The sequence below is a fragment of the Myotis daubentonii genome, chromosome 12, assembly GCF_963259705.1.
Source record: "Myotis daubentonii chromosome 12, mMyoDau2.1, whole genome shotgun sequence".
Taxonomy (NCBI): Eukaryota; Metazoa; Chordata; class Mammalia; order Chiroptera; family Vespertilionidae; genus Myotis; species Myotis daubentonii.
In genome coordinates, this window is record NC_081851.1 from 44,747,029 (window position 1) to 44,762,995 (window position 15,967).

At 41.3% G+C, this 15,967-nt stretch overlaps 1 protein-coding gene across 4 annotated transcripts in view; it reads left to right on the forward strand.

Moving 5' to 3' along the window:
- The first annotated feature begins 2,455 nt into the window (after positions 1-2,455).
- XPO1 (exportin 1) overlaps positions 2,456-15,967 on the forward strand; it is a 52,401-nt gene continuing 38,889 nt past the window's right edge. The window contains exons 1-3 of one of the 4 annotated variants that reach the window (XM_059659675.1): positions 2,456-3,229; positions 6,763-6,894; positions 12,880-12,981. In XM_059659675.1, the coding sequence (XP_059515658.1) occupies positions 6,769-6,894; positions 12,880-12,981 (228 nt within the window). In that variant the 5' untranslated portion in view covers positions 2,456-3,229; positions 6,763-6,768. Of the gene's footprint in view, positions 3,230-3,784; positions 4,076-6,762; positions 6,895-12,879; positions 12,982-13,881; positions 13,927-14,085; positions 14,150-15,967 lie in introns of those variants that run through there. The other 3 variants (XM_059659676.1, XM_059659678.1, XM_059659677.1) reach the window with 3 other exon arrangements.

Here is a 15,967-nt window from a genome sequence, read left to right on the forward strand (position 1 = left end):
ACACTGAATAATTATAAAGGCAGTGTTTATTAAAGTACATTTCATTTTCAGAATTGAGCTATCAGCTGTTAAAATATGCATACATTTTTGGGGGAGACACACTGTATGTGCTGCTGAAGCGAGCACTAAAAATAACTTACAAAAATAGAAATAAGTGCCCTGGCCGGTGTGGCTCAGTTGGTTGAGCATTGTCCCTGCACTGAACGGTTGCTGGTTTGATTCTGGGTCAGGGTACATGTCCAGGTTGTGGGAAGCAGGGGAAGGGGAAACTGATTGATGTTTTTCTCATATGGATGTCTCTCTCTCTCCCTCTTGCTCTCTCTCTCTCTTTCTCTCTCTCTCTGAATCAATAAAAACATTTAAAACATAGAAATACATGACAAGTGGTAGAAAGAAATTTATGAGTTTCTGTTGCTCTTATATCCGATGAATGTTATTGTTTTGTGAGACAATGTGAACTAGTAGAAAGAACACAAATACCCCAGTTTTTATTCCTATTGTCCTGCCATCTAAAAAAAATCAGTGTTCTGGCTAAAGAGCTAAAAATGTGGAGGAAAACACTTTTAAAACACAAGACAGTCCCAGTGTTTCTAGTAATAGAATATAAGTATTCCAAATGATCAGTGTACATCATATATATTATACATTATGATTTAATATTATTCAGGTAGGCAATGCATAAAAACCTTAGGTCTGAAAGTCACTCAACAACACTTTGGTAAATCTAGGCGTTACGTTACTGGGGTTTTCTTATTGGAGGCTGAGGGAGTTACTCACCCTCCTCCACTCCCCCCAATTTAAAAATCTTTGTTGAAGTATTACATATGTCCCCTTTTCCCCCTCTCTGACCCCTTCTAGCCCCGCCCCCCCAGCCCCGCCAGGCCTTCACCACCCTATTGTCTGTGTCCATGGGTTATGCTTATTTGCAAACCAGTTCTTTGGTTGATCGCTTCCCACCCACCCACCCACCTTCCTTCTGAGATTCCAGTCTGTTCCATGCTTCTGTGTCTCTGGATATATTTCGTTCCTCATTTTATTTTGTTCATTAGATTGCACATATGAGTGACATCATGTGGAGGGAGTTATTAAGGGTGCTGTGAGTGAGGATTTGCTGAAGAAAATTGTGTTGATGTAATAAACCATTTATCAACCTCTTGGTGGCACAATGGGCCCATAAAATTTGGGTGGGTAGCTTGCTGCTTCTTAATCAGATAACCAGGAAAGCTGATTTGGAGGGCACCTGGGGACAAAGCAGAGGCAACCATGTGAAAGGCCACGTGCACGTGACTTTCAAAGAAAATGCCACCTGGCGATGGCGCCGAGTGAAGGACAGCTCTGCTGAAAAGAAACACACCTAGAGACGGGGCAAGGGGGGCACCTGGCTTGCCAGTTTACCCACGCGCGATGCTGCATCAATTCCCGGGATGATAGGCTTCGTTTTTAGGAAGGGTTGGTTTTATTTGTTTTGCCGTTTTATTAAATTCATTGGTGTGACCGTGGTTAACACAATCATATAGGTTTCCGGAGCACAATTCTACAAGACAGAGGGTTGGTTGTTGAAGCAGCCAAATGCCAGTCTGGGGAAGAGTTAACACTTGAAGACTTGCCCAAGAACTATTTCAAGTATCTTGTCCAGGGCTCCGAGATCACAGAACGCCAAGAGCCAACGACCCCGCACCTTATCCTAACCTCCTTCTGGGCTTGTTCTCCCACCAACTCCAGGCCCCGAGCCGAGGGCTGGGAAACAGAGGAGAGCCTGGGGCCTACACTTGGGCTGGGTGTGTGGTTTTCGCTTGTCCTCAACCCCCTCCCCGATTAAAAAAAACACTGGGCGCGCACTCCCTCTTCAGAGCGCGGCCCCCAATCGAGGGGCGGGTCCTCATCCCGGCGGGCTCAGGCCACGCAGGTTGGCGGGAGCGGGCGGGGGCGGGCCGCCGCGGGTCCCGGGAAGCCGAGAGAAGGATGCCGCGCGCCGCGCTCAAACTCGCGCCACCACCAGCTCACGAGCTGCTCCCCACCCTCTTCGTCACCAAAGGCGCCAGCCAATGAGCGGGTCGCAAAGGCCGGGCTCGCGGACTAAGCCCTGGGAGGGGGAGCGGCGGGCGGGGAACGGGAAGTCGAGGGCGGGCTGCATTTGATTGACGGATGATCGAACCAGTCCTCCTCGCGGCTTCTCTTCGCTGTCTCCTCTGCTGGGCTCAACTCTGGTCCCACCTCCTCCTCCTCCACCCCCCCCTTCTCGCTCTTTTCCGACCCGCCCCAATTCCCTTCCCCCCACTCTGCGGACAAATCGCTGCTGGAAAGAGGCGGAGGCAGAAGCGGCGGGCTCGTGTGGAGACTTGAGGTGGGATTGACGGGCGATCTGGCCAATCAGAGGTGGGCTGATGGCGCGGCTGTGGCTGGAACAGGCCAATAGACGGGCGGGCTGGGGGCGGAGGCCCAGGTTCCAAACGCTCCGCGGCGCCATGGGCTGAAAACTCAACCGAGATGGAATCTCCCAGTCTGAACCGGTTTCAACCGGTTCCGAGTTGAGGCACTAGGAGGAGGGGGAGAAGCGGCTGCAGCGGCCGCGGCAGGACCAGCGGGAGCTACAGCATCAGCAAGAGCAACAGTAGCTACAGCCCGGGCGGCGCTGCCTCTTCCAGTCTTTGCTGCTGCAGTCCGTGCAACCACCCGAGGGGGAGGGGGAACCACCAGTCGCTGAGAAGCAGGAGAAGGGGGGAAAGTTTAGGCGAGCCGGGGTGGGGGGGCCAGCGCCGGAGCCGCGTGAGAGAGGGAGCCGTGTTTTGGTAGGGGAAGTCGGACTGCAACTGGCGGCTGAGCGTCCCCCGGCCGTGTGGACTCTACACCCCGACTCCTGCCGCTCCCGCCGCCGCCTGTAGCTGGAGGGTCCCCCCCGGGGCTGAATCTTTGGGACTTGACCCCGTTCCCCTCCCCCTCCCCTTACTCCCCAGCCAGGCGGGAGCATTTATTTCTCAGATTAATTCCCCTCCTTTTTTGGGTGTGTGTGTGTGTGTGGGTGTGTGTGTGTGTGTGTCGGGGTGAAGTGTCCCTGGATAGTAAATATTGTTGAGCCTTTTTTTCCCCCTCATCTTTTTTTTTTTAATTTCCTTTTTTTAAGGTGGGAAAACTGAAACCCACCTTGATTTCCTCCCCTTTCCCCTCTCCCCACCTTCCCTCTCCCTAATCCCCCGACCAGGAAGGAAGAAGCAGTTGGTTCCATCTCTGGGTAAGTCGCCTGTGTCTTCGGGGCCGGGGGCCGGGCGGCGGCGCGGCCGGGCGGGAGGAGGCCGGCGTGGGGCGCGGCGGCGGCGGCCGCGGGAAGCGGGCCGAGGAGGCGGCGGCGGGCCCAGCGCAGCCTGCGATTGAATGGAGCCGCTTCTGCCGCTGGGAGATGGAGGCGGGGAGGCGGCCGCGGGAGGGGAAACGCTTGCTGGGTCATCCGCGTGTGCGGGTGACGGTGGAGGCGAGCGAGGAGCGTGGTGGTGGAGCCGGGCCCCGGCGCGGGGGTGGAAGGGCTTCCCCAGCCCACAGGGCTGGGCAGGAGTTGGGGTGACTTCAGGAACATCGCTGTAAATTATTAGGAGTGGAAGTTTCCAGAAATATTTAGTGCAGCAGCAGCAGCAGCATTGAAACGTCCGCCTGCATCACGTGGCCGCTCGGTGGAGAGCTTGGGATCGGGGGAGGGAGGGAGGGGCTGCCGCGTCCCTGCACCTCCTGCGAGGAAACTCAAAATCTTTGTGTTTTTTGCAGAGTGAGATTAGAAGTAGGGAAGATGGGTTGATTTTTTTACCCCCAAGGATCTGCAAATGGGGTTTCGTGCCCTGGTTGGTTCTCGGCGGCTTGAGTTGGTTGCGATCGGTTTTTACTGCTGATATTTCGTAGTGGATGCCGTCCTAAACCTCCTCCATTCCGGGTTCTCGGAGTTTGGTGTGGGTGGGAGGAGTGGTGTAGTAGAGGAAGCCTTAGAGACCTGCCCGGCCCGGACCCCCTGATCACGCAGAGGCCATGCTGCATAGAGAATGGGGCGGCGAACTTCGGGCGCCTGGCGCTGCCTCCTGCGAGTCTGGGCGGGGTGAGTGCGCGCTCCGGGAGCTGGAGGCAGAAGTGCCGCGAACGGGCTCGGAGCGAGGGAGGGCGGGCCCCGTGCGGTGTGTTTCTAGTGAATGGAGCCAGCCCTGGCCCACACACCTAGGGGAGCAGTCTCTCTGCTCTAGCGACTTGGGCTTTTTTATTATTATTTTGCCTGCTGTGTAGTTATCATTAGCCAACGGTTATGCTTTTCTTGGTTTTGGATGGGAGTGGCAGTAGGTGGCTGCCTGCCTCTGAGTTTGAAGTCGGTAGCCCGTCACTTGTAGAGCCACCACATTGCTGGGTAATCCCTTGTGTATGCTCCCCAGCGAGTGGATTTGAGGATTGAGTGTTCCAAGGGGAAAAGGCGTTTGTGGTTTCACCCTTCTCGCTGTGGCTGTTGATCAGGCTGCCTGGTTGTATATCCTAAGTGCATGGGGCACTGCAGTTAGTGGAAAGAATGCTTTGGGAGCTACTTGATTTGGGGGACTAACTGTGCTTGGCATTGACCAGAAAGCCGCCATTTCTGTATGTACTCTACGGTTCAAGAATAGGCAGGTCATATTGAAGATAGCCGCTAGTTCTAAAGAGGCAAACTCTTCAGTATTTAACACAAGCTTCTATTCTAAACCTGATTTTTTTTTTCCCAAAAGAATTTAGCTCAGAGAACTCTGAGAGAACAATTACTTGAAAATGAAATTTTTTAGAGTCATTTTATTTTTTGTTTTGGTTATTAAATTATGATAGGCCAAATAGGAAAGTTCGTTCAATGTTTAACCAAAAAAAAAAAAAAAAAACGAAAACGTGATATGTAGATCTTGAAGCTTTGTGGACATTGTTTTCAGCCTTAACTTTTAAGGTGGTTCTGATCTTTTAAAATTGTCTGGCTCTTGACGGGAGGAAATTGAAACAACTTTATTTGAATCGCATTTCCCTTTTTATGTTAGTATTTAGAGCAAAGATTTTTTTGTTGTGTATGCCAGGTACTCTACTAAAAAACACGTTTAATAACTTCAATAAAAGTTTTTGAAATCTTATCAGTTTTACTGTCCTCAGTAGATCAACAGACTTCAGGTTACTAAAAATCCTTCAACTCTTTTTTAATGCAGATTCTCAAGCCTCTTTTAAAAAAAAAAATAAAAATCTTTCTATTTGATTTCAGAGAAGGGAGAGAGAGAAACATCAAGGATGAGAGAGAATCATTGATCGGTTGCCTCCTGCATGCCCCCCATGGGAGAAGAGCCTGCCACCATGGCATGTGCCCTTGACCGAAATTGAACCTGGGACCCTTCAGTCCACAGGCCTATGCTCTATCCACTGAGCCAAACCAGGTCGGGCCCTTCATCTCTTAGTACCTTGATTTTTTTTACATTATGTCTAACTTAACCGAATTCTAATTTGTTGTAACTGACATTATCATTAAATAAAACATTTGATCAAGCTAGTTTTTCCAAACATAATCAAATTGGCCACTCATTTCCTGATCCTGGAAGGTTTTTAAAAGGGGGACAAGTGGAGATGACCATCTAGCCTTGTTGGGTCTAAATACAATAAACTAAGAGTTCTTAACCTGAGGTTTCGTGCCTGGCTTTCAAAGAGTCTGGCATCTTTTGTAATTGTATACAAAACTATTAGCTTTTAATTTGGCGAGAACTATCATGCTCTCTGATTGTAAGGCATCTTGACCCCAAAATGTTAAGGAGTACTGATTTACTAGCCAGTCAGACTTGAGTGGCATTAACTTTGAAGTAAAAGCAAAGGAAAAATTTTTATATTGCTGAGCAACAAAAATGTGGATGTGTGCCAGCATCTTGGAGTGGAATCCTCTTAAAAGGATAACATTGCATATGAACCAGTAGGTTTTAGCCAGTACATTTTTTGAGGTGACGAAGCTCATTTTCTGTTGTGATGGAATTTGTTTTTATTTGGAAAATAGTTGACAAGCTTTACAGTTTTTACCTTGCCAATGAAGACCTGGAAATTTGAAGGAAAAAAAATCTTGTTTGACATATTTTCATAAAGGTGTTTTTTTCTAGACCATATATTCAGGGAATTTGTATGCTTGTAACCTGAGTCCCAAATTCATTGAGGGTTGAAAGAAACAAATGTAGATGGTTTAATAGCATATAAAAACTTAAGTTCTTTATAGATGTTAAGAGTACCAAATTTGTTAGGCTGGTGGTTCCTGCTAATCATTGACACATACAATAGCAAACCTTGTGTACCGCATTTAATTTTTAGCATCTTCCTGCCTTTTCAGTATATCTTAAAAATTAAGGTAACATGAAATGAGGGAAGTAAGTTTTCGCTGAACTAGACCTACTTATGAAGGGGGAAAATAAACATGCTCATCTGTACTTAAAAATTTGAGATCAAGACTTTGAACTGTCAATATTTAGGGCCATAAATTCTTAATAGATTTATCCTAAAAACAGGTTAGGGTAACTTTATATAAATGTTAGTAGAGAACAATATAATTTATTTGGCATCTAGAGTTGAATAGATGCTAATAACTGGTATGGTTATGGAGTAGCTAAGTAATTTCAGCTTTTATTTGCTTTTGTTAAATCTCTGAAATACTCATTAAAATATTTGTGTGAACATGGTTGAAGTAAAATAACTGAGTAGAAAGTTTTGACTGATACTATCAAAACTTCATAGATACCTTAAATATTTTTTCTTTATTTTCAGTAATCTATGCCAGCAATTATGACAATGTTAGCAGACCATGCAGCTCGTCAGCTGCTTGATTTCAGCCAAAAACTGGATATCAACCTTTTAGACAATGTGGTGAATTGCTTATACCATGGAGAAGGAGCCCAGGTAAAGTAGCTGTTCAAAACTTTAGAGCATAGTGTAACAAAGTTGTTGGATTTTGAATACAGGTTTAAATAATTGCCTTTTCAAAAAGTATTCCATAGTTTGTATTAATTCAGAATTAAATAGCAATGAGAAATATCTGGAGAGAGAAATTGGATTTTATATATATTTTTTATTGATTTCAGAGAGGAAGGGATAGGGAGAGAGAGAGACACACACATCAGTGATGAGAGAGAATCATTGATTTGCTGCTTCCTTCACAATCCCCCCGTGCAGGGCAAGCCTGCAACCTGGGCATGTGCCCTAGACCCTAGTGAAGCCCAGGACTTTTCAGTCTGCAGGCTGACGCTCTATCCGCTGAGCCAAACCGGCTAGGACTGCATTATATTTTGACAGTTAGAGTGGAATAATATTTTCTTATACTTGTTCTGTTATTCTTAAACATTTATTCCATTTAATAAAAAATAGAGCTCTGGCCAGTTTGGCTCAGTGGATAAAGTGTCAGCCTGCTGAAGAGTGCCTGGTTTGATTGCTGTCAAGAACAAGGGCAACCTGACCGGTTTGGCTCAGTGGATAGAGCATGGGCCTGTGGACTGAAGGGTCCCAGGTTCGATTCTGGTCAAGGGCATGTACCAGGGTTGCGGGCACATCCCCAGTGGGAGATGTGCAGGAGGCAGCTGATCGATGTTTCTCTCTCATCGATATTTCTAACTATCTCTCTCCCTTCCTCTCTGTAAAAAATCAATAAAATATATTTTAAAAAAAAAGAAAGAAACTGGACAGTCTTGAGACTTCACCCTGTGGAACTAATGTCAAAGTTTTAAATGAGTAAGTTTCCTTTCTGTTGGATAAGAAAATCTTGTTAATGAGAATTTTAAAGGAAAGGGCCATAAAAATTGTGTGAGTGGAAAAATTACTCTGCTGTGGTATTTATAAGCTTGTTAGTCCAGTTTTATATTCCTACGGGCAGTTGATCAGAGTTCTTTTCTCCAAAAGCATTCCTGGAAAAGTTACTCCATCTGTATCACACATATCATGTAGTTGTTTCCTCATGCTGTACATTCAACATAGAGCTTTAAGCTTAATTTCATTTTAACATGTATGTATGGAAAGCAGCTGCTTTTGGAAGAAAGTATAAAAGTAAGGTTAAAAATGCATCAAGAAAAGTTGGGCTCAGCTTTGAATATATTTGAAACACAAATCTATAGCCATTAGGAAGATGAGCATTTAATTTTTTCACATCATTCAGTTATTGCTGCTGTTTAATCTTTGTCTTTTTTAACCTGATTTACAATATCTAAAAGTAATATGAATAAATGAAGAGACCAGTGTTCTAGTCTAGGCTTATAAATGAGAATTAACAGTAATTTTTATCAAAAATATGTTGTAATACAGCCTTTAGTAATATTTCACAGCATTGAGATTTAATGATTTGTTTTAAATTTGAATTTTAAATAAACAGGTTTAGAAAAAAAATATTTTCTATGTTTAAAAGCAAAACTTTCTCAAATGTAGGGATTTTAAGTTTAGATCTCATGACAAATCAGTTGCATAAAGATCAGTAAACTGCTATTTGTTATATTATGGACTAGAGGCCTGATGCATGAAATTCGTGCAAGAGTAGGTAGAACTTCTTTCCACCCCCCACTTCACCCCCAACTGCCCGGTACCTGCTTCCCTCTGGCCCCAGGCTTCCCTCACAGAGGGAGGCCCCGCCCACACGCCACAACCCACCAGTTGGTGGCCTGGGCCTCCCTCTGCAGGGTGATAATGGGGCGATGGCTGGGCCCCTGACCATTCGCATCGCATCTGCCTTGGCTGGCCTGGCACAATTGGGTGTCATAGCGTAGTCCTGGATGGTCGTTCTGCTGTTTGGCCGTTCGGTCAGTTTGCAAATTACACTTTTATTATATACATAGGATAAGGAAACTGAGGTTTAGAGCCTAAAGATTAAGAACTCCTTTTCTAAAAATCATGTCTTTAAACTTCTAGTTCTGTTTTTTTGTAACCATCTCTTTGAGGATCTTATTTTGAATAAAAAGAAGTAGAAAGATGTAGTAGAAAACGTGTTAGTTGTCTTAATTTTATTCTAGTAAGTTTTCTAGTTATTGCTCTGGAGTCTCCTCTATAAACTATTACCTACCTTGCAAGAGATTGGAGGATTAATGATGAGGTTTGTAAAGCACCTGTTATAGTACCTGATACTTAACAGGAATTTTGTTTAAAGAGTACTATTGGAAGTATAAAGATTTAGTATATGTGATGTCAAATTGTTTTTAAAATACAGTATATATTTTTTCCTAATCTCATAAAATATGTGCTGAAAATGGCAACTAGAAATTATACTGGTTAAACTTTTAAACTAAACTGTAGTTAGTCTAACTTTTTAAAAAGGATTACATAACTTTGGAGGGGAAGAAATTATTAGAAGGGGTGACATTGGTTAATTGATCATATAGGGTTCAGGTGTAGGTTTCTATGTTATAAGATCTGTAACTTGTGCCCACCACCCAATATCAAATCTTCTCCGTCACCATATAAGGACCTCCTTCACCCCCACACCCCAAGAGTGCCTTTTTAAATCTATAAACAGAACTTTTACTTAAATGGGGGGGCTGGAGTAGGATATTTAGCACTGAAACATTAGGACTACCTTCCGTTATAAGCATTTTTCTAGTTTTAGCCAAGTAGGCAGCGAGGGGGGAAAGATACAGAAGAGTTGGGTGTTTTCTCCACTATTGTGTTGTCTTTAACTCTTTTAACCTATTGCTTAGCAACTAGAATACTTTCACCATTCAGTTAGTAACACAGGGAGATGCAAGATTTTCTCCCTCTTTTTAACCTCTTTGGAGTGTTAAGTTAGTAATAGAATATTATATAAGGATAGTGGGATTCGGGCAAAATAAAGACACTAGAATGCAAATACTAGATTTAACTTTGGAGAGTAAAATTACAGGAAAACTAAAAGGAAACATGATTTTAAGAGGCATGGATTTTTGATATCTCTAAAATATTTGTTACTATTTTATATTTTACTTATTTTTTGTTAATCCTAGTCTGAGGGTATTTTTCCCCATTGATTTTTAGACTGTGGAAGGGAAGGGGAGAGACAAAAGAGAGAAACATTGATTTGTTGCCTGCCACACTTGCCCTTGCCCAGAATCAAACCTGAGGCCCTTCAGTCTGAGGGCTGATGCTCTAACCACTGAACAAAGCCAGCTAGGGCTATTTGTTACTATTTTAAATGCAACTCTATGTCTAGTAAGAAATGAATATTTAGAGATTCTCAGAATCAGAACTGCTAAAATGTGCTTTAGCCCTAGATAACTCATATCAAGTACTCTCTCTGCCTTTAGTCTGGCTATTATATAATAAATTATAGTCTCTTAAGTTATCAGTCCTTAATGAAATGAAATCTATAATAAAAGCGTAATGTGTTAATTAGACCGGTAGCCCAACGACCTTCCGGACAAAGCCCCTTGCACGAATTTCGTGCACCGGGCCCCTAGTATATATATAAAAGCCTAAGTGACCAGCCGGTAGCTATGACACATACTGACCACCAGGGGTAGATGCTCAACGCAGAAGGGGAAACCACAGGCACAGAAACATGGAACTGACTGATGAATCTCAGAAGGGAGAGGAGAGGGCGGGAAGAGATTAACCAAAGATCTTATATGCATACTAGGGGCACCGATGCGGTCCGTTGGCCTGGCGGCCTGGCTTGCAGGAATCTGGCTGAAACTGGCTCTCCAACATCCCCCAAGGGGTCCCAGATTATGCTTTTTAAGGGAAACACATTATTAATGATAGAATTAACAGTCTTTGTTCATATATAGACAGAAAACTATAATGGTTTAAAAAACTATATAAATGTCAACCTGTCTAGATCTTTAAAACTGTTCATTTCAGTCATATTTCAGTAAAGGTGAGGAAGCTAAAAACTATCAAATGGAAAGAGCAAATTACAGGAGGATTTCTATAAAATACACGATATAAAATTCGGTGACTACACAACTATTTTTTATTTTGGATGGTCCTCACCTATGATTTGGAAACATTTAAAGCTTTATTTTTAAAAAAAAAATTAAATATATTTTATTTATATTTAACCGAGAGGAAGGGAGAGGAATAGTTAGAAACATCGATGAGAGAGAAACATCAATCAGTTGCCTCCTGCATACCCCCTTACTGGGGATATGTCTGCAACCAAGGTATATGCCCTTGACCGGAATCGAACCTTGGGATCCTTTAGTCCGCAGGCCGATGTTCTATCCACTGAGCCAAACCGCTTAGGGCTAATTTTCTTTATTTTATTGATTTTTTTTTACAGAGAGGGAGGCCCGTTTGAAATGAATAAAACTAAAAAAAAAAAAAAAAGACCGTACCCTTTTATGTAATGATGTTTACTTTGAATTTATATTCACACAAACACTCCATCCATGCTTTTGTTCCGGCCCTCCGGTCCAGTTTAAGAACCCATTGTGGCCCTCGAGTCAAAAAGTTTGCCCACCCCTGGGCTAGAGAGTTAAAAACATCAATGAGAGAGAACCATCGATCAGCTGCCTCCTGCATACCCTCTGGTGGGGATGTGCCGGCAACCAAGGTATATGCCCTTGACCGGAATTAAACCTGAGACCCGTCAGTCCACAGGCCGACACTCTAGCCACTGAGCCAAACAAATGGTCAGGGCTGCTTTTTTTTTTTTTTTTAATCCTCACCCGAGGATATTTTTCCATTGATTTTTAGGAAAAATGGAAGAGAAAGGGAAAGACAGACAGAAATATCGATGTGAGAAGCACATCGATTCGTTGCCTCCTGCACGAGCCCCGATCAGGGCCGGGGCCGGAAAGGGCCTGCAACCAAGGTCGAATTGGGACCCTTTGGTCTGCAGGTTGACGTTCTATCCACTGAGACAAACTGGCTAGGGCTACTCAACTGTAGTTCCTATGAAATTCATACACATGCTCTGTAAATATGGACAGGAAAAGGCCAAATTCATGATAGTGACTATTTTTAAAGAATGAACGAAGGAAGGAAATGGCACTGGAGAAATTTATTAGAGATGACTTCCATAAGTTTTAGATCTTTTATGCTTAAAAGAAAAACACATTCTAGATAATGGCTACATTGATTTAATATTTTTTCTTGGTTTGCATTACAATTTTTTTAAATCTATTTTTATTGATTTCAGAGAGGGAGGAAGAGGAAGAGACAGATAGAAACATCAAGGATGAGAGAGAATCATTGATCGGGTGCTTTCTGCACGCCCCCCTCCCCCACACCCCCCATCCTGGGGATCGAGCCCACAACCCAGGCATGTGCCCTTGACTGGAATCAAACCTGAGACCCTTCAGTCCGTAGGCTGACGCTCTATTCAATGAGCCATACCAGCTAGCTAGGGCATGCATTTTTAAAAATTTAAAGCTTTCAAAATAAGCTAGGATTTAATATATGAAATTTGAGGACATTCAGAAATGCAAGTTTACAATATATTTAAGAGACTCTTTAAAAAATTAGTCTAAGGATCTTAATGTCATATATATCTATAGGTATTTGAGATTTAAAGTATTAGACCTAGTTTATATGCCTTCACACGATACATTTTTATAGATAAATTTTGTTAGGTAGGTTGGTGACTCTTGTAAAACAGAGTATACCATTATTTATCTAAGTAGATGAAATTTTCTATGTTATTTTTGGTTGATTGTAAGTACTGAGAACTTGTTTATGTCAGAGAAGATCTTTGATTTAAGAACCCCAAAAGGCTGTGTTGTTTCAAAGAATAAATATTCCTATTTTTAATTGAAGTTTGAGTGATAACAAACACATTTTTATTTCTATAAAGACTTATTATTTGAGTGTTTCTGAAAGTTGGTAGAACCATTGTCCTGTTAGGATTCGTGCCTTGTTCAATACCTTGTTCAATTTTAAAAAATGATTCAAAACAACAAGTGAGTTTAAAGTTCTTCTTGTATAATATTTTAGCAAAGAATGGCTCAAGAAGTACTGACACATTTAAAGGAGCATCCTGATGCATGGACAAGAGTCGATACAATTTTGGAATTTTCACAGAATATGAACACGAAAGTAAGCAAGTAGTGGTTTTAAATTTCGTTTATTTCTTCTTTTCTTCCAGTCATAAACTTTGAGGAAGGTATCTCATTTTTAGTATGAGCATTTGTTATCTCAAATCATTTAATATTGTTAACTTATTCAAAATTGAGTATTAAACATAGAATTAATTCTTGCAAATAGTCCTAAGAATTATGAAGCTTTGTAATTGGGACTAGTATGCAAGGTGGCTTTTTTGTTTTGTTTTTTTTGTTTTGCTTTGTTTTCTTTCTAGAATATGTGTACAGATCTAAGTAGCATAAATTCTGAATGTATTCAGAGATGAAACATAACATCAGAGGAGTTTTTGGGGGCAAGTAATCAATATAATACAGGCTCTAAGCACCTCCAACACCAAGTTGTGTGGGCAGTGTAAAACCCTACTCTGTGGTACCAATGCTTTTAATGGGACAGCTCTCAGTTTTTATTTGCAATTGAAAATGTTATAATCTAGGTCCTTTTTCTTAAGTTTGAACAGAAGGGTTGATCAAAATGTGTTTTGACTGTTTTAGGCTTGGTGATTCACACTTCTCTTTAAACTGCATTAACTTAACAAAATACCATGCATGGCATTCTGTTTAATATGCACAAGGTTTCCACTTGCTACACATTGTGTTAAAACAGAAAATAGCCATGTTCACATCTGTTTCTGAAATCAGACTGTGTTAATTAACAGTTTTAAAATATTAATTAGTTTTGACATCTTGTAAATTTTCGGGCAAAAATACAGTTCAGAACTTCCTCAAAGTGCTAACCTTAAGTAACATAACAGTGTTTGCCTGTTTGCTTGCCTGGTAAATTTTGCTTTTTATACTGACAGACATTACTAATGTTTAAGTTGATTTATCAACAGTATTTTTAAAAACTCAAATTTGTCTTGTGAAAAATGAGATGATTAGAGGAACAGAAAGAAAGCAACAGGTAAAGAATTCTTCGATTTACATAAATTACAAATGATTTGGTGCTAAAGTTATGCACTCTGACATTTGGCTTTTATGCAATCATTTTTTTTTTCTTTAAAGATGTTAACACTACCTGATATTAATCATAATGTTCCATTATGTTGATTGCTTGTAATAGGAAGAAAAGGGGTGTCTTCCTGTGCAACTGACACAGCTAGGCTTTGACGGCAGGCCTCCACAAGGTCTACCCTTTTGATTCCCTTTAACTGAATTCTGTTCATCAATTGTTTTTGTTTCATGGGCGGTGGGAGGGGAAAGGGGAATTCAATGCATAAAATAAGTATTTCTGGGGGCTCAGTAGAAATTTCTACCATAGGGATCATTTCATGCATTTATTTTTTTCGTTTAGTCTTTGCTGTTTTCTGTCCCTCATCTTCATAACTCAGCAGTGGATTTCTCAAATCCTGAGATGTAAAGCAGAAATGTAACTCTTTAGAATGATTGAATTACTTGTGGATATTTCCAAAGTAGTCATTTTTCATTGGCCTTCGGATTTGGCTGTCACTTTAGATTTTGGGGTGTGTTTGTTGTTGTTTTTTAAATATATTTTTATTTCTTTCAGGGAGGAAGGGAGAGGGAGAGAGGGAGAATCATCAGTGGTGAGAATCATTTATCGGCTGCCTTCTGCATGCCCCACACTGAGGATCAAGCCGACAACCCAGGCTTGTGCCCTGGCTGGGAATTGAACTATGACCTCCTGGTTCATAGGTCAATGCTCAACCACTGAGCCACGCCGGATGGGCCACTTTAGATTTTTGAATAAAAATATTATTCAAATAAATATGAATTCAACTGTGGAGTCTAAATGTTTCGGACAGATTGGGTTTTAGGATATTATGATGGTGATCTATCTATTTCTTCGACCTAACTTGTGAAAAGCTTATATTAGGCTTCTTGCTTCAGCCCCCTTGGCAGAAAGACCCAAATACGAGTTGTGTCTTCTGCAAGCTTATGCTTCCTTTTTACAGTTGGAGAAAGGACTAGAGGTTAGTAAACAGATAATTGAGATAACAAAGTATCAGCTATAAAGGAAGATGTAAATAAATGTAACAATAAAGGAAGGGGATACTATCCTTCAATTAAAAACTAAGCTGAAAAACTATGACTAAATATGGTAATGTTATTTAAATTATTACTTTTTACTGGTATATTTGTGGTTGTTTTGCTTCATAATTTTTAAAGATCTTTTTAATTAGTTTAGTATTAGCAAGAGGACAATAGTCCATATAGTAAAAAAATACATAGCTTGACAACTTGACAGTCTGATTTCATGCCTATAAAATTAAAGATTTTAGAGCAGTTTTTTTAAAAGTTAATTTAGAATTTTAACCAGAAACTTTCCCTTTTTGTTTTATTTACATTTTTCTGAGACCTTTAGAGAGGTGTAAATGAACATGATAGAAAGCTTCACTATTTACTGCTGATTATGAAACACCTGCATCAAATTTATATTTTCAGAATTTTGCTTTGGCCTTACTTTTATCTTGGAAGTCTCTTTAAGGAATGCTTTGCAAATGTAGGATTTCAGTTGAAAATTTTCCTGAAAAGTGTGAAATGTTAAAATGAAAGAAAACAGCAAAAACATTTACTGTTTGAGCACAATGTAGTTTGGGACAGTCTATATTGTGCTTTGGATAAAATGAGCATTCTTGTGATCCCTTTGGTTGAAATACTAATGCTCCTATTTTATTGTGTGATGACTAACCATTTTAAAGATGAACTCTTATTCTCAGCCAAAACTTGCAATCTGAGGTCTATATATGAGTGAGTTTACCTTTCAGGTATTATAGCTGATTCTTCCCTAATTTAACCGTTAAAATATACCACAATAATTTTGTCTTTTTTCTTCCTCCTGTCTATCCACACTAATTGGTCATGATAATAATTTTGGGTTTTAACTCCTACAGCATTATAAATTGTTATAAATATTCTTGACTATTTAGAGTGAGTAATCAGCAGGAGGGACAAAATGGCTTGAAAGTGGTATCTGTTCATTTTTT